Below are 26700 nucleotides of genomic sequence, written 5' to 3'. Positions count from 1 at the left end.
TGATGGGGAGGAAATAGTCAATTTTAGAATCACGACCAACAATGTAGCATGCATTGTCTATATCAACAGACAAGGGGAAGCTCAGTCCCACTTTCTGTGCACCAAGGTCATCAAGCTATGGAATTGGTGCCTACAATACAATATAATTTTATCTGTTTCATACCTACCTGCTGCTCAGAATATCACCACAGACGAGCTCAGCCAAAGCTATATCCTACAGCACTGGTGGGAATTGGACAAGGCAGTCCTACATAGCTAAGGTTATCTCCCAACTTAACCTATTTGCAACAGCTGAGAACAAAAAGTTACCCATGTTCTGCTCCAAAGCAGTTCTGGGACCTCACTCTTGAGGGAAAGCCTTTACACTCCCTGGAATGACACCTTTCTATGTGCTTTCCCATCCACCGCCTTACTTGAACAGGGTGATACAGAAGATCAGGGGAGACAAATCCTACCGTTTTCCTAATAACATTTTGAGTCCCAGGTAACCACCCTTTCTGACAGGTATATCAGCTTCCCACCTCCCTTTTCCCCTCCTCCACCCAACCTCATATTTCAGCACAATGGCCAGATACTTCACTCCAGTGTAGCTCACCTTCACCTTAAGGCTACTCAATGAATTATCTTGTGAAGAGCTAGCCTGCTCAGAACCAGTTAGGACAGTCCTCCTGAACAGCAGGACACTCACCACATACACTATTGACCTGAATAAATGAAAGAGGTTCACATTCTGATGCATGCAAAAACATACCTCCCCAACTGTTTCTCCTCTTCCACTGATTCTCAACTTACTACTAGAATTAAAACCGATGGACCTTTCCATCAACTACATCAAGGTCTAACTCACTGCCATCACCACCTTCTATTACGAGGTGGATAATACCACAGTACTTGCTCACCCAATCACCAAAAGATTCATGAAGGGCATTTGGCCCTTATATCCTGATATAAGACCACCAGCCCATCCCTGGGACTGACATCTCATTCTTGATGCCCTAATGCACAAACCATTTGAACCACTGGCCCTCTGTTCTCTTCTACACCTGTCAATGAAAACAGCCTTCCTGGTGGTGATTACCTCTGCCAGAAGGGTGGGAGAACTTGTAAATCTTATGGCTGACCCTCCCTATACCACATTCTTCTATGATAGACTCCGCACTCATCACAAATTTCTGACTAAGGTACAAATCCAGCCTCTTAACCACATCAGAATGCTCTCTACCTGATCTGTTTCCACTTCCATTGCTTTTTTACATAGTATCCCTCACTCTGACGTATGCAAGGTAACCACAAAGGAATCAAGCCTCATGTTCACACAACACTATGCTCTGCTACATGGTCCCATATGACACCAGAATGGGTAGAGATGTCTTATCTGCAGCCTTTTCGCCTGATCCAAAGCCACTTCCTGAGAGAGACTGCTTATAGTTACCTGGAGTGAAGCACCCTATGGGACATCTCTCAAAGAAAAGGAGTTTACTCACTTATACTGTAACTGACATTCTTTGAGATGAGTGTCCTTGTGGGTGTTCCACTACCCACCCTTCTCCCCTCTACTTTGGATTTCAGCCTCACTCCATTGTAGAGAAGGAACTGAGGAGTCCTGGCCAGGCATGCACTATTTAAACAATGTCAACTCACAAAGCAGGCAAAGCGTGTGTGTGGTCTGGAGGGGTACAACTGTCACAATTTCCAATCAAAGGTGCAGGGATGCACCCTAGCCTACAGTGGAGCACCCACAGGTCAGTCATCTTGAAGAATATCAGTTACTGCACAGGTGAGTCCTCTTTTCCTTTTAATATGTGGAGCAGAGGGACGCCAACTTTTTGTTGCTGTCTGCTATAAAAAAATCACTATATAGACTCCGCCAATCCAGGAGACTCACTGAAATATCATATTGTTCATTGCCCGCTCCACTGAAAAAAAACTAACAAAAAAACAAAAACTTGTGACTCAGCCAGGTGTCCTAAATATTAAATTTTCCCTATACACAGGAGACTGAAACTGTTAGGCTTTGTTTCTCTACCCAGTAGATTAGAAGATACAAAAAGCTGTCTGAAGTGCCTTTCTGCCCAGAGACCATGTTGAAGCTGGTTGTTCTTTTGTCTCCTAAAATGTACTGCACTTTTTCCTAAGAGCAGTCTTGTTGATCCAGAGCAAGCCAGTTCCTCGTAGCTGAAGGGAACAAGTAATGGTGTAGTGAGGAATAGTTGCATTTGCCTATTCCTACAAGTTCGCCTTCTCAGGTGTGTCTGTCTGAGAATCTGGTAGGAGAGAGGAAAAAAAAGTCAAATATGGAACTCTATGGCCTTTCCCAAGTGAAGACAGCTCAGCATCTAATGATTCCTACAACAACAAAAAAAGGAGGCTGGGCCACTGCCCTGTAAAAATGTACCACGAGGGCAATATATATTGTGGCATTGCCTGTTTCTCCTGTGTGAAATGCTTTTTAACACCAGTGAAAGGTGCCAAATTAACAGCTTTGAATACTACTACAATATTAATGTTCTTTATCATCAGAAGAATATACAGCATGAGCAATATAATGCAAGCTTCATGTATCGTGTCCCTACATGTCAATACACTTTGGATATGACCTAAGACCCCCATATCTAGAAGTTAAGCATGAGTTCATCTCGGCATATTTAGTCCTTGCCCTCTCCGAGGAGACCACCAATAAGGGGGCTAATTAGAGTAATTTTTAATGGTGATTTTTTTTACTAGTATAATTATGTAGCACTTTTCAATGAATGGAATCTTCAGGGGGTAGCCGAGTTAGTCCGTACAGGATAAACTTAAAAACCAACAAATGGTCTGGGAGCACTTCATAGACTAACAAAATATGTAGATGGTATCATGAGTTTTTGTAGGCACAGCCCACTTCTTCAGTTGACCGGAGTTTTGAGTTTAGGATGTGCAGACCCAAAATAAATAGGGGAGAATGGGGAGGAGAGAAGGAAAAAAAGGAATGGGGCAGAAAAAAAGAAGCAGAGAGTATGAAAATATCAAAGGGAAAACCAAAGAGGCAGAACTGGTAATCAGTAAGTACCTAAAGATTGGATAGTTAAAAGAAACAGATAAGGATCATAGGATAGCAATTAGAGGAAGGGTACTAACGCAAGAATCTACATAGACAAAGAGCTTCATTGACTGTTAAGTTGATAATGTCCCAGCCATCCATTATCTCAATTGAGGTTATCAGTGTGAGATTGAATTTGTGGATGAATTGTAATTTCAACACATCTCTGTGTATTTGGCTTGTAGAATTGGTTTGTGACAAGGCAGAGAAGAAATACATATGTAATCCTCTGTTGATGTAAGAGTACTCAGGAACCATACATCAGCCCAGTGCTATTTATCATCTCTGTTATATGTCTGAGCAATATGGCCCAGGATTAGTGAAATACAAGCTCCTTTGAAGTTCCTCTTGTATGCTGCACCCAGGAAGAGCTCAGATGGGGTGCAGAATCTAGTCCTGAATGTCTAACATCTTGCACATATGTAGCACATGAGTCTTCTGTTTTGGGAGGCTTACAGACAAGCACCAGAAGCTCCCAGGTAGGGGTGGAAGGACTAGTGCCCAAACCATGGCCCCTATCCCCACTCTGCCTCTTTCTCCCCAGACCCAGATCCCATTCCACGTCTTTCTGTCCCTCCTCCGCACACAAGCAGGGATTAGGCCTCGGTGGAAATTTTTAGTTTAGGGTATGTCTAGACTGCAGAGTTTTTCCTGGATTACCTTCGGTATCCTGGAAAAGCTCTGCCACGACCAAGGATCGCATCTGCTTTTCCAGAAAATTTTTTTGGAAAAGCAGACATGTTTTTTCGGCATCCCTGTAAACGTCATTCTACGAGGAAAAAGGGATGTTCCGAAACAGGGGTTTTTTCCAACATTTGGCCGAGTGTAGATGGGCCAAATGTCAGAAAAGCCTCTTTTGGAAGAAAAACGGAAAAAGATACGCAAATTGCAGTTTGCAATTTGCGTATCTTTTCCCAACTTTTCTTTGTAGTCTAGACACAGGGTACGTCTAGACTACATGCCTCTGTCGCCAGAGGCATGTAGATTAGGTTACCAGACATAGGAAAATGAAGCGGCAATTTAAATAATCGCCGCTTCATTTAAATTTACATGGCTGCCGTGCTGAGCCGACAAACAGCTGATCAGCTGTTTGTCGGCTCAGCGCGATAGTCTGGACGCGCGGGTGTCGACATCAAAGGTATTTGTCGACCACCCAGGTAAACCTCATCCCAGGAGGCATACCTGGGTGGTCGACAAATACCTTTGATGTCGACACCCGCACGTCCAGACTATCGCGCTGAGCCGATAAACAGCTGATCAGCTGTTTGTCAGCTCAGCGCGGCAGCCATGTAAATTTAAATGAAGCGGCGATTATTTAAATCGCCGCTTCATTTTCCTATGTCTGGTAGCCTAATCTACATGCCTCTGGCTACAGAGGCATGTAGTCTAGACGTACCCAAAACCTCAGTGTAATGTAACATACGTGCTAATTTTGTTCTTTGACAAATCTCCTGCTTGTAAAAGGGCAAATAAGAATTCACATGCTTTTAAGCACCTGTAACTCAGCAATGAGGGAAATGAGTTCAAAAGAAGAGTGCATGCTATATGTGAAATAAGGACAGTGCTCACTGTTCTGGTTTTCATTATTTGTTTTTAAGTACCTTTTGATACAATGGTATGTTTTAAAATAAAATCAGAATACATAAGAATTAGTCTTTCAATTTCAAACAGTAGTTCAAGTTTGAGACTCAGCTACTTGATAGTTTCCCTTTACAGTGATTTACATTGTTATTATATTTGCTTGATTTTTTTTCTTTTTTGTTTATTTGCTTGGTTCATGTTTTATTTTGCTGTTGAAATCACCTGTTTTATTTTTGACGCTTCAGAGACAAAGTAAATCAAAGTTGTAACATCTAGAGAAGTTTGTGTTTCTCTTCATGAAGAATAAAATGCATAAGTTTATGACACACCTAGGATCCAGCCTACTCAGGAGAACAGTGACTAGAACAGCTTAACAATGTCACATTTACTTCCATTGTTGGGATCTGTGGTCTCGGACAATCCTACATGTGGAATTCACTTCAGGATGCCGAAATAGAAAGCTGTTCTTGATATAAAAAAGAGTTATATTGCAAAATGGGGCATTAACTTCATCTCATGCATGGAGATTTTTCTAAATTCTAAATTAAAAGGGAAAGTGATTGCATTATTACTGACATGCAAGCAAGATTAGTCTATTTGATACGAACCTTAACATTTATTTAAAAAATACACTTGACGTTAAGTTTATACTTGTATATCTTTTCAGCTTCATCTGGTACCTTGTGTGCCCACTGCTTAAGCCTTAATTTGACCCATTGGCATGTCTCACCAGCAAGACAGAAAGAAAATATGTGCCTAATCCCACTGCTGCTCTGCTCAGAGAATTACTGTGACTTCTGTCTAAGGAAGCATTACTAGCCATGTACAATTAATTAAAACAAATCTCTCTAGATTAGACTATTTTCCTGGGTGGATGCTCCAGAAAGGAAAATTCTCAAAAATGAAAACACCATTTTTAAAATTTTACCTCATCTTACGAATGACTTGTTCATTTTTCTTCTGACTTTAACAGTCAAATCTATTTTGGAATAAAATGTTTATGATGATTTATATGGATCAATTTTAGATTTAGGGAGCTATAAATCCAGTTTTTACTAAAGGAACTCTCTCTTTACAGTCTTGCTTTTTGTTCAAGTCCTATCCATCTTGTACAAATCAAAGTGATGATATATTGTTTTGTCAAACAGAGCAGAAATTAAAATTCAGAATATTCAACAAGAAAGCAGGGATACTAAAAAATTAAATGCTATAACAAATATATATAATATCATACCTAATACTGATATTTCACATTATCATAAAACAATTTAACTGAGGAAGAATTCTCCACTGTATTCGATGGACACTTGGTACTTTCAAGTTCTCTACTCTTTTCAAACCATTAAACTAAAATTGTCTATCTGTATACTTCTCCCTCTTTGCTCCATCATTGGAACAGGAAAACATTTAATCCTTAACTATAGTTGACATTAGTGTTTCTTAGTAAACGTATATATTTTGTTTGAAAAGCATGGCACAGCTTCTGCACAGTTGTTCAGGAACAATGGTTTGGTTTTTATGCAGCTGTAATTAAGGTTCAGTTCCCTGTAGCAATTTAACTAGTTAGATTTAGTTTGGCAGCTGTAGTAATTAGCCATGAGCTTCAAGATCTCTCCCAGAGCTTGGCAAAGCAAAGGGATTTCCCCTGATAATGAGAGGAGAAGGAAATTATAATGACCTTGGCATTTCAAGCAAACTGATGATGCTTGATCTGTGACCAGTGTCTAAGTCCCTGTGTCTATACCTATAGCTCTGGATGTCTTCTCCAGACATTAGACACCTTTTCCTGGGGATTAGAAAGGAGGAAAAGTGAAAGACCAAAACTAAAATAAATCCAGGGAAAAGATGTTTAAACTGCAAATCCTATCTGCCGCAAGATCAACATCTTTCAGAATTTGGCCCCATTTCTGAAATTTAAATAATTAAATCAAACTAAAACTGACTTTAATTGTACTGCTGTAAGATTTCTTGGCTTACTCATTCAATTTAAAATGACATCGGATGTGATCTAATTTACCCATGTCTGTAGCAGATAGAAACTTTTAAGTAAATCATACTGTTAGCTTCAGTATTGTACAGCTTTATCCATGTCAATAATTTATATTTGAAATGTCTGTCTGTGCTTATCAGTGTTTACACTAATTATCTATTTTGTAGTTTGAAAAAATAATCTTTTTTCTAACGTGGAAAAAAGATTTTCTCCAAACCTTTCTGTTTGCATATCTGTGATTTCATGAGAAGTGCATGTAAAGAAAAAAAAAGTGCTTAATTCTAGCATATTAACTTCTATTCTCCATTCCCTTTTTTCTGTAATCAGTTTCCAGGATTCAGTGTTGCCTGAAACCCAGCCAAGTCTATATGTTGTTCTCAGTTTAGTCTACCAGTCAGCCCATTGATTTGTACAGTGCATTTTATAGTTGCCATCATCTTTAACTTTAGCTATAGGTCTGAATGCCTGTTGGCTAAAGATGAAGCAGTCTATGGTGGGGCTTGTGATTTTTGCAGGCTACTATATTCAAAATGGTCATGGAGGAATCTGATCAATGTTATACAAAGCCTTCAGCCTTGCAAATTGCCAATCAGGCTTTCATTTTGGTAGATTTCTAATGCAAATCCTGTTAATTGCAATTGTTATAATGATTGCTTTTACAAAGCTATTGTAACTTAAAGTTAACAATATAGCTCTTAGAGCAGCATTTACTCTGTTTCAGCATCTGCTCATCCTATATCGGTAATAAACTCTCTGAAATAAACCAGCTATTCAGCCATAATGATCCTGATTTCACTTTAAGCATCCCCCCAAGGTAATAACAGTCATTGTTGCACTCTTCATGCCTCTTAATAAAGTAAAATTCACTATACTTTATACTGGCCGCCAAGAAGATTCACATAATGTAATTTTACTTTCCCTATAGTTCTTGATGATTCATGTGCTTTACTCTCAGTTTAATCTACTTTCCCCTTACGAAGGGAGTTTATTCATTCTTATACTTAACAGTGTACAGTGAACATGTATTGTGTGTTTCTTTCTTTAAAGTGCTATATATATATATCAATAATTGTATTGACCACTATTGTTAAAATTAAGTTGGGATTTTCATATACTCTTTTCACTCACTCATAACTTTATCATTTTTTTCATTTTAGCCTAAAATTTCCCACACTTAGACATCCTAACCCAATTGAGAATCTTGTTGAGAAATTCTGAGCAGCATATATTCATCAAATAAGTTACATAAGGATGAAAATATTCTTTTTTGCATTGCAAATATCTTTGTTGGTGCACTTTTGGGGGGGGGGGGAGGTGACTCAAAACGAGTGACTGTTTAACCCTAAACTGTTTTGTAATGTCCTTTTCTCAGTTAAGACTGATGTCCAGGCTGCTTTATTTTAAAATAGTGAAGTTATTAAGTGATTGGAAATGGAGTTTTGTGCATAGTTGCAGGAAGTTTCCTGTTAGTAAGTTTGTGTTGTAATTAATGTCCATGTAAAATATTCACCTGAGGAAAGGCATAGGTGCATCAGAACTGCAATGCAGTGATAGCATAATTCTTTAAAAATACAGTACAGGAAAACTTCAATACAACAGTTTTGATAAAGCTAGGGGAGGATTAGATTTCTGTAAAGGGAAGATGTTATACCACCCATTGAACTGTGGAGATAAAAATAAATATTGACCAGCTGCCTCACTGGACTAACTAGAGCTGCTTGTGAATTTTTTTCGCAAAGGTTTTTCATCAGAAAATGCCAGTCCATCAAACCTAGAACTTTTTGCAGAAATGTATTGGTTTCTTCAAAGATTTCTCAAAACAAAGGACAGAGACACTGGTTTTATTGAATAGACAGTAGCCTGTGGTTAGGCCTTATATGAGAGAGCCCCATGTTCTAGTCGCTGTTCCAAAAAAAAGGCAGAATTGAGACTCTGCTATGTTAAGGGATTATGCTAACCATTGGGCTCTTCCTGTTCTGAATAGGTGAATCTCATTTTTCATTTTAAAAGTATATTTACGAAGTCTCAGTTTTGTCCCAGTGTGAAATGAAACCAAATTCTCAAACCTCAGAGTTTTTCACAAAAAATAATTATTGTTTTAACATGCATCTGACGAAGTGGGTCTTTTGCCCACGAAAGCTTATGCTCCAACACTTCGGTTAGTCTATAAGGTGCCACAGGACTCCTCACCGCTCTTGGTTTTTTTTAGCCAGCCTTTTATTTAGCATCAGACATATCTGGCACATCTCCCATAGAAAAAGTTGTATGTTATCATGTAAGTTATCATAATCTATACACACATTATGAGAAAAAAAATAGGGTTGCACAAATAACTTTAATTCTTCTTCGAGTGGCCCCGTGGGTGCTCCACTCTAGGTGTCAGGTCCGCCCCGGTGCCACTGATTGGGAGATTTCATAGCCATATCGGGCTGGACCGTGCATGCTCCCTACGCCGCTGGTCATTCGCACCCTTTCTAACATGCGCAGTTTGGCCCCCCCGCCAGTTCCTCTCAACTGTCCTTGGTTGCTGAAGGGAGCTGGCAATCTCTCTTTGGTCGCATACCATTTCTCTGAAAAAAAAATCATGTAAATAGTTAAACTTTAGTGTTAGTTAGTTATTAGCCTTTCTTTAGTTAGTCTTCAAAAGAAAAAAAAAGATCATTTTAGTCAGTTATGCGCTGAAGCGCTTTTCTTGTCAGTTTCACCGCCAAGTCCAGATCACCTGGCTTTAAGTGGTGTGTTCAGTGTAAAGAGGCAATGCCCTCTGCATTCATTGCCTGGAGGAGTCTCATGTCACTAGCAAACCTGCCCACTGCTGTAAATTAACACCAAGGGCACAAAGAAACAGAGACCTACGCCTGAAACTCCTGCTGTGTGATAAGGTTCTTCAGCCATCAAACACTCTACAGCAGGAGTCACCTCAACCCCCAAAAAGAAGGGCATTATCCCCCTCAACAGTGGGAGCAAAGAAGAAAAAAGCTTCCCCCACCCACTCCCTGCCAGCAATTCCTCTGCCTCCGATAAATCAGGGAGACCGGGCATCGGAAAATAGCTGGTCGGCGGCTAAGTCAATTTCATGGCCGCGATCTTCTAAGGCTGCCAAGCCCTGCACGGCATCTGCCCCGCCACCAGCCTCCCCTCTCCATAGGGAGCATAAGCAGGCTTTGACCCCTTCGGGGAGCAAGCGGCCCCTGCTAACGGCGCTGACGGAGAAGGCACCGTCCCCGGAACAGCGGGACATGCCAGGATCAGCACCAGAGTCGGCAGTCCGGGCGGTCACTGAGACGGTGCCACTTAGGGCTCCTCAAGACCGAGTGCCGACCGCACCGGACAGGAGACGGCACCGGGAGAGCCCCACACCGCAAAGCATGGGGCCAGCGCCAACACTGGAGCCGGCACCGGCAGCGATCAGCTGTTCCGCAGCACACCCGGTGCCACGAGAATTACCCAGCTCAGCACTGAGAGCGCTCTCGCACTCTACTCAGCAGTCTACATCAAGACGGCAAACAGGCTCTCCTTCCTCCCATGACTCAGACTCTCCATCAGTGGAAGAGATCTATCGGAGCACAGCAGGGGATTCTTCAGTTGTAAAGGGGCACTTATCATCAGTCCCTACAAAAGCATCTAGGAAGTCGATCCCTAAGGATCATTCACTGTCTCCTTCTCCTGTGCCTTCAACAGACCCTTCCTCACCCCATTATCCAGTTTCGGGAAGGGGACCTTACTCTCCGGGGCATAGGTCTTCGCGTTCTCCGCGACGAAGATCTCGCCATTATTACAAATACACATCTCACTCTCCAAGTTACTCCCCTCCAAGATCTCACCATATTAGACATGGGAGTAGATACTCTTCCAGAAGGTCATCTCCTGATTATGACTATCATTATCACAAGAGTTATTACACGGGGTGGTAGGGCAGATCACAGTCCCATTCTTATTCGTGTTGCTGCCGCCCATCATCTTACAGATGCCGCTCGCCACCTGTCTCTGACCACCAACCGCTGCGGTCACCCGGGCCTCCTCCTAGTGCTCCTTCAGTTTCAGTCTTGTCAGCACCTGAAGAGGGTCAAATCTCAGACACGGATGAGAAGACGACTCAAGCTTCCCCACAGAATGCCCAGTTGTCTTCTCCCGATGACACAGTTTTTGCAATGGACTCCTCACCACCAGATGATACCAGAGAATTTCAAGACCTCTTTAAGAGGGTGGCACAATCATAGGAGGTTCAGTTAGCGGAGGTGCAAGCAAATCAGTATAAGTTACTAAAGAACTTGTACCCTAGACAGCAATCTAAGGTGGGTCTACCACTGGACGAGGCGATCCTGGAGCATGCCACAGAAATTTGGAATATGCTGGCTTCCACTACTCCATCATGTAAGCGAGCCGAGAAGAGATACTTTATATCTTCAAAGGGTGCTGAGTTCCTTTTTACTCACCCTCAACCAAACTCGTTGAGCATTGGCGACATCTACCACCTTCGCCAGAGGAGTTCCATTAGCAGATATTTACAGGGCAGCCACATGGTCTTCCAGCTCTACATTTATGAGACATTACACTATAGTGCAAAAATGGGTGGCGGACCATGCAGTGGCTTCTGCAGTCCTTTCTACAGTAAAACCTAATTAACCCGGAGTGCTCCTTGTTCCGGCTACGGCTATACAGTCACCTCGAGTGGAGCACCCACGGGGCCACTCAAAGAAGAAGATGAAGATGAAGAAGATGAAGATGATGATGATACCTTGTGTAGTATCAATGGTTCTTCGAGATGTGCCCTGTGGGTGCTCCACGTCCCGCCCTCCTCCCTACTCTGGGGTTGTTTCTCTCTTTCTCGTTTCAGAGACCAAGCAGTGAGAGGAATTGGCGGGGGCGGGGGGGACCGTGCCGCGCATGTTAGAAAGGGCGCGAATGACCAGCAGCGCAGGGAGCATGCGCAGTCCGGCCCGATATGGCTATGAAATCTTCCGATCAGTGGCACCAGGACGGACCCGACACCTAGAGTGGAGCACCCACAGGGCACATCTGGAACAACCATCATTACTACACAAGGTGAGTAACTTCTTGTATTGCCTGACCTTTGAGTGCTTGATTGGACAACTTTAATAATATTTCTTTTATATATTTTGTAGAGTATTTATATTAAATTTTATAAACCATTTTAAAACATATGCTTCAGTGTCATCCTTTTAAAACAGGTGAGGAAATAGTTTCCATTTCTAGCAATATTGTCTGAATCAAATTGTTATGATATATTGATTTGGCTGTTAGTGTGCACAAGGGAGAGAACCGGGAAAATAGTTGATTGAACTAGAACAGGCAAAGGGGCTGGAAATATCTTAAGTGGTCAGAGGAGAAAGGATTTAGAAAACAAATTAGAGTCATTAGACCAAGTGATTCATCAGTCAACATGCCAGTGACTGAGGCTACATCTAGACTGCAGGCTTCTTTCGGAAGAAGCTTTTCCAGAAGAGATCTTCCGAAAAACTTCCGAAAGAGAGCATCCACACAGCAAAAGTGATCGAAAAAGCGGTTTGCTTTTTCGAAAGATAGCGTCCACACTGAATGGATGCTATCTCGCATTGAAGCTGTGATTACTGTGGACAGAGTGGCAACTAGGGCACCTGTGCTGCTGCTGCTTTCCTCTTCTTTTGAAAGCACTCCCTCTTCCCCATCCACACATGCCTTTTTCTGAAAGAGCTCTTTTGGAAAAAGGCTTCTTCCTCGTAGAGAGAGGTTTACCAAAGTCAGAAAAACCCCTCTGTTCTTTCAATTTTTTGTCAAAAGAACACAATTGGAGTGTGGATGTAAGTGAAGTTTTTTCGGAAAAACAGCCATTTTTCTGACAAAAACTCTGTAGTGTAGACATAGCCTGAGACAGTCTTATTTTCACACTATGGTAGCACACTAGTTACACAAGAAGCAGAACTCCCCAATCCCCACCCCAAACTTTCATTATGAGATAATTGAGAGGATATTAGACTTCCTTTATCTAATGAACACCATATAACAAATGCTGTATAATAATAAGTGGTACAGTTACATGTGAAAAATATTGCTGTAAATGGGTATTGTTTCCCCACATCCTTACTGCTGCTTCTGTATTAAATATAGAACCTGGTAATGTTGAAACATATAAAAAAATGAGGAGTCCTGTGGCACGTTAGAGACTAACAATTAGTCTATAAGGTGCCCCAGGACTCCTCATTTTTTTGTAGACACAGACTAACACAGCTACCCTTCTGGAACATATACAGTTAGTGCTTTGGTCTAAACAGAGGGACTTAGTTCTTTCTTCAACTCCCTTGTCTGGGGATCCCCTGTGGTCAGCGTATACCAGGCTCCCCAGTCTTCAAGAAGGGTCTCAGTTGCAAGGACTCTATCCCAGTAACTAATGGATTCTCTCAGTGTATCTGCTGCCTGGTGAAGAAACATATTCTGCAGAAATGTAGTTTGTCCCAGCAACTGAAGTCCATCTTTATAAAGGAGAGAGAACTGAGGCTCAAACTTCTACTCATGAAGGTAGCCCTTCAACCATCTTAGCCTCCCAAGACCCAGACTGGTGGAAAACCTCCCCACAACCCTCTACTTGAAAGGGCTGTGAGCCCAAGGAGATTTCCATGAGCCACTAATTTAGAGCTTCTAAGAAATGGGTCATGAGTCCTCACAGTGAGCCCCAAAGAAGCTGAAAATGGTCTTCAGATTGATCAGTATCATCAGTATCAATGGCACCAAAGCCATGTAAACCTGGTACCTAGTGATCATGTGGTACTGCGCCAACAGAACATGTTGAGTTAACTAGGAACACAATGGGCAAAAACAAGCAGTGATGGATTAGCCAGTAGGCCTGTGGAATCCATGGCCAGGGGCTCTGGCCAAATTGGGAGTCCCTAAAGCCCCAGGTAGTCTTGGAAAGCCTCCACACCTCAACCCCACTCCCACGAGCAGTACCAAGCAGAGCAGGGTGGTGGCAGAGAAAGCACACGGCACTAGTGTTCCCTGTTATTTTTTCCATCTATGGAATAAATTTTGTTTTGTGCACCAGCGTATGTACAGATGTGCGTCACCAGTAAAAACACATGATGATGGCTGTGGACACTCTGCTAATCATCTGGGTGTTATTTGATTCTCTTTTGGGTGACAAACTAAGCACTCAACTTAATGGAAACACTACTCCCGTGCCCCTGACTCCTTTCTTTGTTGGTTCTGTCCCTGTTTAAAACTTGGGGGATGGCAAAGGAAACCCTCAGTGCTCCCTAATCCTTTCCTAGGAGAAGCCGGGGCAGCAGAGGAAGCCCCAGCACTGGGATCCTTGCTGTGACCCTGAGACTAGAGGAGTTCTCACTACCTCCTGCAGCCTTGGGGCTCAGGAAGTTCTCTCTCCGCACTGAGGCTGCAGGCCCCAGGGAAGGGATAGAAAAGGGTGGTGCCATGAGGGCTCACCCATACATGGAAGGGGTGTGAAGAGGGACCTGCTCCACTTACTTGGCCCAAAGTACCGGGAAACCTTGATTTGTCTCTGCAGGTGAGGAACCATTAGTACCATCTTGGTGCAAGAAATATAGAAAATCTGCCCTGGGGAAGGCTCCTGTGGTATAAACATCTACATTGGTACTGTGTGTTGCACACCAAACACAGATTGAGCATACTATCAAGTCATTACCAACTCCTTCAGTGCAGGCATCTCAACACTGACAAGCACCATCAATATTGGCACCTTCAGCACTACTCAACTTCCAATATGCCAAGGACCTTTTGTTGTCCAATGTGACAGATTTGCTTCTCCTCAGTACCAGGACCCTGGTACCGAGTTCACTCAGAGCTCTCAACTCTCGAGTAACTTGTCTTGCATGGCCTTTCTCATCCACTGAGTCAGAAAGTGAACAGTGTACTTGATTTCTCACTGTTCTTTTCACCCTCCGAATGGTGCCTTCTTGCATTATGGACCATCCACTTGATCAACAGCTTGCCTCATGTGGATAGCTATGGTACCAACTACCAGGCCACTTCCCTCCCTTGCAATGTCACTACAGTACTGAGATTTCTGGCAGGTGCAAAGACAACTCCCATAACTCTAGTGTGGCCTACCTGCAACCAAGGAGACAGTCTTCTTCAGCTCCTGCATCAGGGGCATTGAAGTCCTCTGAGCAGATGAAGGGGGAACAAGAGACTGAAGTCAGAGGAAGCTACCCTTCAGGCTAATTTCTCATTGTCATCATACAGTAAGACAATGATGCTCCCTGCGCATCTGATTGCAGATGACTTTAGACTATTTCAGAAACAGGTCCAGTGAGTGGCAGAGGCACTACAAATACCACTATGAGAGATGATGGAGTTACAGTACAAACTAGTGGACATTTAACATTCTTTTGCTTCATCCAGAATAGCTCTCCATGAAGCTCTCTTGGACCCTGACAAAATCGTATGGCAGACCCCTATGTCAGTCCTGCCAATATGTAAGCAGACCAATACAAAATATTACATGCTGGTGAAAGATACAGAGTTTCTCTTCCCCGTCCCACCCCCATCTCCACTCCAACCCCAATTTGATCATAGTTAACGGGGATAACTCAAAAGGCCACCAGACTAATTTCAAATCTACCCCCTTATGATTGGGACTGGAAGAGCCTGGCTCTCTCTCTCAGAAAAATGTACTCCTCAGTCACTCTTCATTTCCATATTGTGAACTCTCCAGTCTTATTGATGAAATATGATTACCAAAACCATTCAAAACGTAATTCCTTTATTAAGCAGCTCCCAGATTCACACAAGGAAGAATTGTAGGACATGGTTAATGAATGAAAAAGTTGGCAAAGCTATCACTCTGGTCTATAGTGTGCAGCTAACATGGTGACATGCTCCATCTCTACTGCCAAGCATCTTGGCTACACCTATCCAGCTTCCACAAAGAGTTTCAAACAACTGTGAAGGATCTGTCTTTTGAAGAGGCAAAACTGTTTGCATAAACGACTGACACCTGCCTCCACACTTTAAAAGACTCCAGGGCTACTCTTTGATCCTTCGGGATTCACATACTTGGGTATAAGAGAAAATATAGTTCTCATCACTATATTCACCTCAAAGGAACAAATCCAGGTTCCCCAGACAGAAACCATCAGGATCTCAAAAACACCTCCTCTTAACCTTTCTACCTCAAAGTAACAGTTTTGATGGGTTGGTCAAGGTGCCTGTAGACCACTCCCATAAGTATCACCTGATATTGGAAAATTTCATCCATCTCCTCAAATCTGATTCCAATTATTCTGCAGCACCTGGAAACAGACAACTTCTGTCATATGAGTGCTGGAAATTAGTATTGATGGGTACTCCACCAATTTCACCTTCCTCCACCTCCCAAACACCCGTCTCCCAAACACAGAGACCTATTTTATGAGAGCTTGCTACAACAGAAGTTAAATCATCTCCACAGCACAATAGCAATAGAACTAAGGCCCACGCATCTAAGAGGCAAAGGCTTCTATTCTCACAGCTTCTTAATACCAAATAAAAGAGGAGGGTAGAGGCCCATACCAGACCTCAGAGTGATCAGCATATTGGTCAAGGCACAGAAGTTCAAGATGCTTATTGATAATTATTTTTCCAGCATTAGTAAAAGGAGACTGGTTCTTGGTTCTCAACCTTACATTAACTGATAAGGAGGCATAGATCAACCTTCTGAAGCATGAAAACGCTAAAGCTATGGAACGAGTGCATTTCCCACAATGTCACAATATTAGCAGCATATCTACTGGGAGTGCACAACATGACAATCGACAGTGTCAGTCGCAAATCCCAACATGACCACGAATGGGCGATAGATTCAGTGATTCTCAATGTCATATTCTGGCAACAGAGGACACTTGTTTACCATTTATCACAATAAGAAATGTCCACAGTACTGCTCCAAATTGCATATTGGATGACTACTTTCTTCCACTATTTGATCTGAGGAAGTGGGTCTGACCCACGAAAGCTCATCATCTAATAAACCATCTTGTTAGTCTTTAAAGTGCTACATTGTCCTGCATTTTGCTTCATATTGGATGATACTTCATGGAGGATACTCTCCTCCTCTCACAGGACAAAAGACTTCTTTATGCCTTACACCCATTCCACTCTCCACCAATTACTCTTCCTGTGCACTCTCCATCCCAGCCTGCAGATACTTTCAAAGCCTGGCTCTTTCCTCTCTCCAGCACTTAGAAACATTTTGCTCTGAAGAGGTACAGGAAGTGCTGTTATACTGTAGAAAAGTGGTTATCAGTAAAGTGTATGACATTTTGTATCTGGTGCCAGTCCAAAGATGTCAAACCAGATAAAGACATCTATCTGTAATTCTACACTATCTGTTCACTCTCAATTAATCAGGACACTCTATTAGCTTGCTATAAGGTGATTGCAACCTTCCACTAGTAAGTAGAAGGGTACTCCATTTTCTCACACCCATCAGTAAATGAGTTTCTTAGGGTATGTCTACACTAGCCACCCTAGTTCGAACTCATTGCAGGAGGAGTAACGGTAGTCCGAATTAGGGGCTTTAGTTCGAACTACCTAGCCTGTGATGCATGTTGCCATGGGCAGGGAGTCAGAACTACCGGGCACTTAAAAATGGTGGCGCCCAGGAACATGCAAATAAAGCCTGGGATGTTTTAATCCCGGGCTTCATTTGCAAGTTCGAATGACTACATTAGCCACCCTAGTGTAGACATACCCTTAAAGACATAGCAAGCCTCTTGCTTCAACCAAGACTTCTTATCTCACAATGGGCAGAACCCTGCACGGATACAACATTTATATTTGTGGATGTGGATATCAGTGGAATTTCAAGGCTCTAGCAACAAGGAGTGAGATCAAAGGGGCCATGGCTAGTAACGAGGAACCACAGCAGCAAAAGCATCATCATATCAGATCACTAGGGACAGCAGCTAGTGCCCAGCCCAAGCAGCAACCTGGGCATGGCTGTTCTGCTCTAATCCCTGCCTACTGGGGCAGGGACCAGACTTAGCAGCAGCTGTTCCTGGTCACCAAAGGTTTGTCTACACTTGCCCCCTAGTTTGGACTAGGGAGGCAAATGAAGCATACTGAAGTTGCTAATAAAGCGCGGGATTTAAATATCCTGCGCTTGATTAGCATATTCGCGGTCGGTCGCCATTTTAAAATTCCGGTCACCCGATTTATCTTGCCGCGTGTAGTCCAATCCAAAACCCTTCCCTCGAATTAACTGTTACTCCTCGTCCAGTCCCCTGCCCTCATGGTAGGACCAAGTACTGTCTAGACCAGGGGCAGATGATAATTTTGCGGGGCCCGGGGTGGCACAATTTCTTGCATGCGCCTCGGCAACAGCCGACCAGAAGTAGCATGCGCGGGGCCTATTGAAGCGTAGGGCCTGGGGCAGCTGCCCCGTTCGCTCTTCCATATATCCACCGCTGGTCTAGACCAGTGTTTCTCAACCTTTTTTTTTTTGCTCATGGCCTCCTTCTGAGCCACATTCATCATACGCCTGACAGTTAAGTTTGGGTGGCCCCCTCAGAAACTTACTGTGGCCCCTTAATGTTCCGTTTTTTTCCACATGGCCCCCTAGAAGTAAGGGATGGCCTCCTGGGGAGCCATATGGCCCACGTTGAGAACCACCGGTCTAGACCATCCCTGATAGACGTTTATCTAACCTACTCTTAAATATCTCCAGAGATGGAGATTCCACAACGTCCCTGGGCAATTTATTCCAGTGTTTGACTACCCTGACAGGAACTTTTTCCTGATGTCCAACCTAAACTTCCCTTGCTGCAGTTTAAGCCCATTGCTTCTTGTTCTATCCTCAGAGGCCAAGATGAACAAGTTTTCTCCCTCTTCCTTATGACACCATTTTAGATACCTGAGAACTACTATCATGTCCCCCCTCAATCTTCTCTTTTCTAAACTAAACAAACCCAATTCTTTCAGCCTTCCTTCATAGGTCATGTTCTCTAAACCTTTAATCATTCTTGTTGCTCTTCTCTGGACCGCCTCCAATTTCTTCACATCTTTCTTGAAATGCGGTGCCCACAACTAGACCCAATACTCCAACTGAGGCCTAACTAGCACAGAGTAGAGCGGAAGAATGACTTCTCGTGTCTTGCTCACAACACACCTGTTAATGCATCACCGAATCATGTTTGCTTTTTTTTGAAACAGCATCATGCTGTTGACTCTTATTTAGCTTGTGGTTCACTATAACCCCTAGATCCCTTTCTGCCGTACTCCTTCCTAGAAGTCTCTTCCCATTCTGTATGTGTGAAACCGATTGTTTCTTCCTAAGTGGAGCACTTTGCATTTGTCTTTATTAAACTTAATCCTGTTTACTTGAGACCATTTCTCCAGTTTGTCCAGATAATTTTGAATGATAACCCTATCCTCCAAAGCAGTTGCAACCTCTCCCGGGTTGGTATCATCTGCAAACTTAATAAGCGTACTTTCAGTGCCAATATCTCAATTGTTGATGAAGATATTGAACAGAGGTGGCCCCAAAACAGACTCCTGCGGAACCCCACTTGTTATACTTTTCCAGCAGGATTGTGAACCATTAATAACTACTCTCTGAGTATGGTTATCCAGCCAGTTATGCACCCACCTTATAGTAGCCCCATCTAAGTTGTATTGGCCTAGTTTATTGATAAGAATATCATGCGAGGCTGTATCAAATGCCTTACTAAAGTCTAGGCATACCACATCCACCGCTTCTCCCTTATCCACAAGACTTGTTATCCTATCAAAGAAAGCTATCAGATTGGTTTGACATGATTTGTTCTTTCCAAATCCATGCTGGCTGTTCCCTATCACCTTACCACCTTCCAAGCGTTTGCAGATGATTTCCTTAATTACTTGCTCCATTATCTTCCCTCTGAGTTTCCTGGGTTGTTCTTATCTCCCTTTTTATAAATGGGCACTATATTTGCCCTTTTTCAATCTTTTGTAATCTCTCCTGTCTCCCATGATTTTCCAAAGATGATAGCTAGAGGCTCAGATACCTCCTCTATCAGCTTCTTGAGTATTCTTGGATGCATTTCATCAGGCCCTGGTGACTTGCAGGCATCTAACTTATCTAAGTGATTTTTAGCTTGTTCTTTTTTTATTTTATCTTCTAAACCTACTCCTCTCCCACTAACATGCACATTGGTGCATGGAAGGGGCAGCTGAGTACTGCTCCTATGAGTGGCAACCCAATTTACTTATGCATTCATCACTGCAGTTCCTGGCCTGGTTGCTGGCAATGGCCCTGTAGATCTCCCTTGTTGTTGCTAGAGCCTCTCTCTGCAGGGAGATAATAGCTCTGATGGCACATCCCCCTCCTCCCCCCCTCCACAATGTTCTTCCCTGACAAAGTCATGCTTAGACTACAAATGAAGTTCACTCCCCAGGTGACTTCCATATTTCACATGAACCAACTCATTCACCTTCCAACCTTTTATACCAAACAGGATAATAGGGAAGCCATCCTCCAAATGCTTGATGATGAGAGGAGAGTCTTGACCTTCTCTTTAGATGGAACAGGAGTTTAGAGAAAATCTCTGAGATTCTTCTTCTCCAAAGTTATTTTAGCTCAAAAACTTACCTCATGCATCTAAAACTATATCAAAGTCTGTTACCAGATTTCCAGTGTAACACCCCAATCTTCAATACGGACACACTTTTGAGATTGGTCCCCTTATCTGTTGCCTTCTCCAGGGGTATCCCTGTATCAGAAATCTGGAAAGCAGTTACCTGGGCATCTGCATATACATTTGCAAAGCACTATGCAATCTTGAGGGACTGTGTTTTAGATACCAGATTTGGTGCCCTAGTGCTATCATCTGAAACAGGCTCGACTCTGAAGATTCAGCCCCTGGTGGGGAATACTGCTTGGGAGTCACCTACAGTGGAGCACCCATAGGGAGACAATATTTGAAGAACAAGAGTAAGTTGCTCACCTTGTGCAGTAGTTCTGCAATAGAAAAAGAACTGAGGAGGGCTTGGCCACGCAGCTCAAGGCAGAGCTTAAAGCAGCAGCCAATCCATGGGCTGAATGGAGACTACTACTAAAGTTCTCTAATCAGCAGTGTAGGGATGCATTCACCTCTGGAGTGGAGCACCGACGTGGAGAGACATCTCGAAGAACCATCATTGCACAAAGTGAGTAACTTCCTCTTGTCCTTCAGCAGCACCTTTACTTCTTGTATTATTGCATATATATTAGGCACATAGATCTATTGCTAATGGTGAATAACACTGATACAAGTTGGACCTCCCTGGTCCAGCACCCTCAGGACCTGAGCTGCCCTGGACCAAGGAATTTGCTAGACCACAGGAGGTCAGTGCTCCCTTGCATACCTTTTTCCACTTGTTTTTTCGGAAGAGGCTTTTCCGACATTTGGCTCATCTACACGGGGCCAAATGTGGGGGAAAAACCTCCTCTTTCAGAAGAGCCCTTATTTCTCATAAAATAAGGAATACAGGCATTCCAAAAGAATGCGCTTGCTTTTTCAGAAACTGTTCCGAAAAAGCGTATGCCCCTGGATGCAGCAGAGTTTTTCTGGAATAATAGAGGTATCCCGGAAAAATTCTGCAGTTTAGACATACCCAGAGAATAGTTATTAATGGTTCACAATAATGCTGGAATGGTATAACAAGTGGGGTTCTGCAGGGGTCAGTTTTTGGATTGGTTCTGTTCAATATCTTCATCAATTATTTAGATAATAGCAGTTTGCAGATGATACCAAGCTGGGAGGGGTTGCAAGTGTTTTGGAGAGTAGGGTCATAATTCAAAATGATCTGGACAAACTGGAGAAGTGGTCTGAGGTAAATAGGATTAAGTTTAACAAAGACAAATGAAAGTACTCCACTTAGAAAGGAACAATCAGTTCCACACGTACAAAATAGGAAGTGACTCTCTGGGAAGGAGTTCTGCAGAAAGGAATCTAGGAGTCATAGTGGACCACAAGCTAAATATGAGTCAACAGTGTGATACTGTAGCAAAAAAAGCAAACATGATTCTGGGATGCATTAACAGGAGTGTTGTGAGGAAAATACGAGAAGTCATTCTTCCATTCTACTCTGCGCTAATTAAGCCTCAATTGGAGTATTGTGTCCAGTTCTGGGAACCACATTTCAAGAAAGATGTGGAGAAATCAGAGAAGATCCAGAGAAGAGCAACAAAAATGATTAAAGGTCTAGAAAACATGACCTGTGAGGGAAGACAGAAAGAATTGGGTTTGTTTAGTTTGGAAGAGAAGAGACAGAGTAGGGATATGATAGCAACTTTAAAATAGCTAAAAGGTTGTTACAAAGGGGAGGGCAAAAAATTGTTCTCCTTGACCTCTGATGATAGGACAAGAAACCTCTTGATGGGCTTAAACTGCAGCAAGGGCGGTTTAGGTTGGACATTAGAAAAAACTTCCTAACTGTCAGGTTGGTTCAATACTGGAATAAATTACCTAGAGAGGATATGGAATCTCCATCATTGGAGATATTTAAGAGCAGGTTAGACAGACATCTGTCAGGGATTATCTAAATGCTTCTTTGTTCTGCTATGAGGACAAGAGACTGGACTTGATGACTTCTCGAAGTCCCTTCCAGTTCTAGCATTCTACAATTCTATATTTTATATTAATTCCATTAAAAAATTATAGTTTTTTGTGTTCTTTTGAATAGGTTTAAAATAAAAAACAGAATACAAAATCCTAATAGATTACTCTGATACTTTCTTAATTTGACTTTATGTTCTGTGACCTTATGCATAATATTTTACAATAATATTCAAAAACGATTATGGTTTGCAAAGTTATAACATAGTGCTGGAATAGTTGTTATTAAATGTCATGGTTTTATGCTATTTAATTATAAATATGTATACACTGCACTGTGGGGCAAGGGGAATTTTTTGCAAAGGTACACCAGAGTAAACAAACCTCTTCTCCTAAAAACAACATAATGATATATTCAATAACAATGCAAAATAGACAAGTCATCAGTAAAGTATTCAGGTAAGTAGAGCAGGAGCATATATTAAAGCTTGAGTGGCAGTAAGATTCTTCTTGCCACTTACATCTTCCTGACAGTCTGATACTGAAAAGTGATCTGAATGTATTGGAAGTTTTGTGTTCCAAGAGTGGATATACAATTTATGTACTCTGACTCTTTCATGAAAGAAATGAGGAAAAGCAACAACTGTATACTGCACCAGATCTCACTTAAGATAGCTGGGTTCTACACAACTGTTGAAGTGTCAGGGAAAGGTGATAAGAATTCCATGCTAACTTCTTGACTTGTACTTGTAGAACACTGAAAATACTATTTTCCTTCCTTCTTAAATGAGTCTGACATTTATAAGGTAGTTAAAGGAACACAGTTCTCAAACTCATGCCAGCTGCTTAGCTTCGCATGTCCTGCTTCCTTCATTGCAGCTTGGCTAACCCATTCTCTTCCTGGTATCTTAGTACTTTGTATGTGACTATGTTGGGTTTCTGCTGGTGGTTCCACATTCTGCATGTTGTGTTAAAAACAGAGCAATATGCTTTCCCATAAATAGATTATGGGTTGGCCGCCTACGGTCCTGTGTGTTCTTGAAATATGGGTTCTTTCTACCACTGGTAGTAAAATCATGTGTTTTGATGTCATTACGAACTGTTCTTCATGTTGCATTAAAGCTTCCATAAGACTTAGCTCTTCATATTTGGCTGGAAACTCGTCATGTTTATGTAGAAATTCATTTTACTATAATCTATGGCTTTTAACTGTACCTCCCATAATGAAGAACTGATTTAACACTCTGTGCTAAATCTTATGAAGTATGAAAGGTAAGTAATTTCTCTAACCAATTCTAGAAATTGTGGTTGTGTGATAAAGGCTTCTTTTTCTTCTATTATTTATTTTAGTTTCATTTGTAGCATGAGCTTTTCTTCATTTCATTGTCTATTTTACTTTAAAGACACCTTTGTAGATGCTATGATTTGCAGTAGCAAAACATACCATGTAGATTTAATCACATCCAATCTGCTGCAACAAGTGATTTCATGTCTCAGACAAGAGATTATCAGCGGATTTCATGTTTTTACCATTCCCTCTGTTTTAATTTTAAATGCTTTGTTTCACATAGTGTTTGGTACTTATGTCCATGGGAACAAGGTTTACTCTGCTTTAGAAGGCAATACAGTTATAATTAAAATACAGTAAAATACTTTGGACATAAAAATCAGAGTAGTGGAATGTGGATTGCTCTGCTTTCTGGTTGTTTCCTCCTGAGTCACTCTCGGAAATGATACTGGATGAGATCCCAGTTTATTCAGAGCTTTTCTGCCAAAATGTATTGGCGGCTAAGAGAATATAGACAGAAGAAACAATAAACCTTCCTGTGATATGAGAGACAGGCACAAGTTACTCTATGTGGAGCAGCCTATAAGTATGGGAAGAATTAAAGTTGTTCCAAGATCATCTGTCCCTGCTAATCATGACAAGGTGTGTATGATGGTACACCAGAATATTTACTTCAGGGGTACATGTGACATACATAAGGATTTTTAAAATATCACAGTTATCAAACTTATGCAAACGATAAAATATTTAAAAAAGACAATTTATACAATGCTCTAAAGTAGGTTAAATGGTTAGGATAGAAAACACTACTATTTAATGAAACAAAGTTAAAAAAATAAGATTGGATATGAATGTACAATGCATAGTAAATGGAAGTATTGGTTAATTAATAATTTGTCAGCTGTGTTCAAACAGGGTTTGTATTCTGCAGGTATGAGCATAGAGTAGGAAATTATCAAGTCTACTTGTGGGGTCTTTTTTCATAATCATGGATTCCTCTTCTATAGCTGCATTTAAAATTTGTGGAAAGCAAATTATTTTCCACAGTGCATATAGGTGAGTGATAAATTGTAACCATTAGGTCACCATGAGACACTGCAAACCACAATTTAGCATTATCATTTGAAGTTCTCTGTGCTCATAGAATTTAAAAAAAAAACACCACCTTCCAAGAGGCTATGTTTGAAGCCAGCTATCTTTTGTTTCCATTGTCATCTGGACATTTTAAGAGTGGTACTCTGTCAGCACATTTTTTTCATAATAGATCTGCAAATCTCAGCTGCTCTGTTCATTTTAAAATTCTTGTTTTTGTTCATACACTAGCTCCACTATAGATTGGAAGGGCTTAAAGATGAACTCAGGAGGAATAGAGGCTACGACTCGAGAGTAACTATTACTGCTCAAAGGAGCTGCTTTCCATTCGCAAACATTGCTTTGCGTTATGGGTTTGAGCTCCTGTTCCCACACTTTGTTGAAAACTCTCTCTTGACTTCCATTTTACTTCTTTAGCTCTGTCTTTGTCCACTAACATTTTTCCTCTCTTTAATAGCTTTAATCTGTGTTCTCTAAATCATATTTTATTTAGTTCGTTTTATTAGATTGTTTCTGAGTGTTTGTGTGGGGTTTTTTTGTTTTTCCTTTTAGGATTGCGTTGTTTCCCTAGATTTCATTCCAGAGTTTGCTGAATTTCTTGATTATTTTGCAACAGGCCCATTCCTTGTTTTCTGTTTCCATATGGTTTTCAATGAAAAATACCAGAGCCTCTTCCATTTTAAACAATAATCCTGTGCAGATAGGCCCATTTCTTCTTTTGCATACTACATTTTGAATTTGCCCCAACCGTACCCCATCCTGACCTCTTTCTTTCTGTTTTGCTCTCTCTCTCTCTCTTTCTCATATCATTCTGCCTTCCTTTTTGATCCAGAATTGCTCTTCAAAGAAAAACATTTTCTTATTCCAATGAAATTTTATTTTATCATGTACCTGAAATATGGAAATACAATTCTGGGCCAAATCAAGGCATCACTGACATTTTGGCATTTACTCTTTATAGTATTTTTGATGGGGAGGAGGGTGGTTTTAATTTTTAAACATAATACTTTTTTTCAGGGAAGGACAACCATAATCCACTCTAAGTTGCAACATTACTGTCATAAGTTTTTCCATTACAATGAGTAGATTGTGTTACGCTGTAGAATCCAACTTGTTGTGTGAATATGCATTTGGGGCAAGCTGCTGTGGAATGGAAGAAAGAGGTTTAGAAAACAAGGAAGGATCAGTTTCAGACTTAAAAGGTGGCTCTAGTCTGAAAAGTGACTGAAAAATGGCATTTTTGGGTCCCCCATTTATTGCTCATTAATAATTTCCAGATCATGTTGCTCAGTTTGCTGCCAGGTATTTTTCTAGCTCTCACTCCCACAAACTCAACCTAAGAATGAAAGTTAGGTTTAACTTTCTTTCGTACACTTCCTTCTACAACACTAATAAAGGTTTTACAAGGAAAATTATTCCCTCAAATGGCATCTGTGCAACCTGACTGCTGTGAATAGATTTCCATGGATATAATTTATTGGTTTTCTACTTGAAATCTTAGTGAACAATTCTGTTGATGAAGCATATGAAGGAAAAGAATCCAGCTTACACCTCTCAACTTGAATAGGGTTTTGTCTTTCTTTCAAAGTTAATTTGAGTTATATCTAGTCTTGGCCCTGAGTTGAGTCCCATCCACACGCAAAAAACTTAAACTCAAGTTTGATGGTGTTTTTAACTCTAGCTGGCTGGCCAGTGTGCGGTTATTGCCACAGCTTGAATGAGGACAACACATCAACTACTACTTGAATCACTGTGCAGCTCAAGTATTATTTGCAGTGTTACTGCTCTGACTCAGGCAAGACTAACTTGAGAAAAGTTAACTCAAGTTATATACACTCAAGTTAACTCTGCAGTGAAGACATAGCCTACATTATGTCTGCAGGCATCACAGTAGTAAAAAACAAAAACGTGTGTGTGTCTCCATAGTAAGCCAATATGACTCTAGATACTCAGACGTGATTCACCACTGTTATTTCAATATACCAGTATAGTCTATTGACTTCACTGAGTCATACCATATAGAACTGGAGTAACACAGTGGGAATCAGGCCCATGGGGAGTAGGTCTATTGAGTAAGAAGATGCTATTTTATGCAATCACTTTTCAAAGTAGATCTACACTATAAAAAGCATATTAGACA

General features: G+C 41.5%; 1 protein-coding gene across 19 annotated transcripts in view; it reads left to right on the top strand.

The window, feature by feature from the left end:
* GPHN (gephyrin) overlaps positions 1-26700 on the top strand; it is a 527119-nt gene that overhangs the window by 373830 nt on the left and 126589 nt on the right. For 2 of the 19 annotated variants that reach the window (XM_089778535.1, XM_089778536.1), the window contains exon 14: positions 24792-24854. The exons of the other annotated variants lie outside the window; for them this stretch is intronic. In XM_089778535.1, the coding sequence (XP_089634661.1) occupies positions 24792-24854 (63 nt within the window). The remainder of the gene's footprint in view (positions 1-24791; positions 24855-26700) is intronic. 19 annotated transcript variants of the gene reach the window in all.

This window comes from Pelodiscus sinensis, chromosome 5 (genome assembly GCF_052426305.1).
Source record: "Pelodiscus sinensis isolate ZL-2025 chromosome 5, ASM5242630v1, whole genome shotgun sequence".
In the NCBI taxonomy this organism is placed as follows: domain Eukaryota; kingdom Metazoa; phylum Chordata; order Testudines; family Trionychidae; genus Pelodiscus; species Pelodiscus sinensis.
This window is presented reverse-complemented; position numbering and strand designations above follow the sequence as displayed.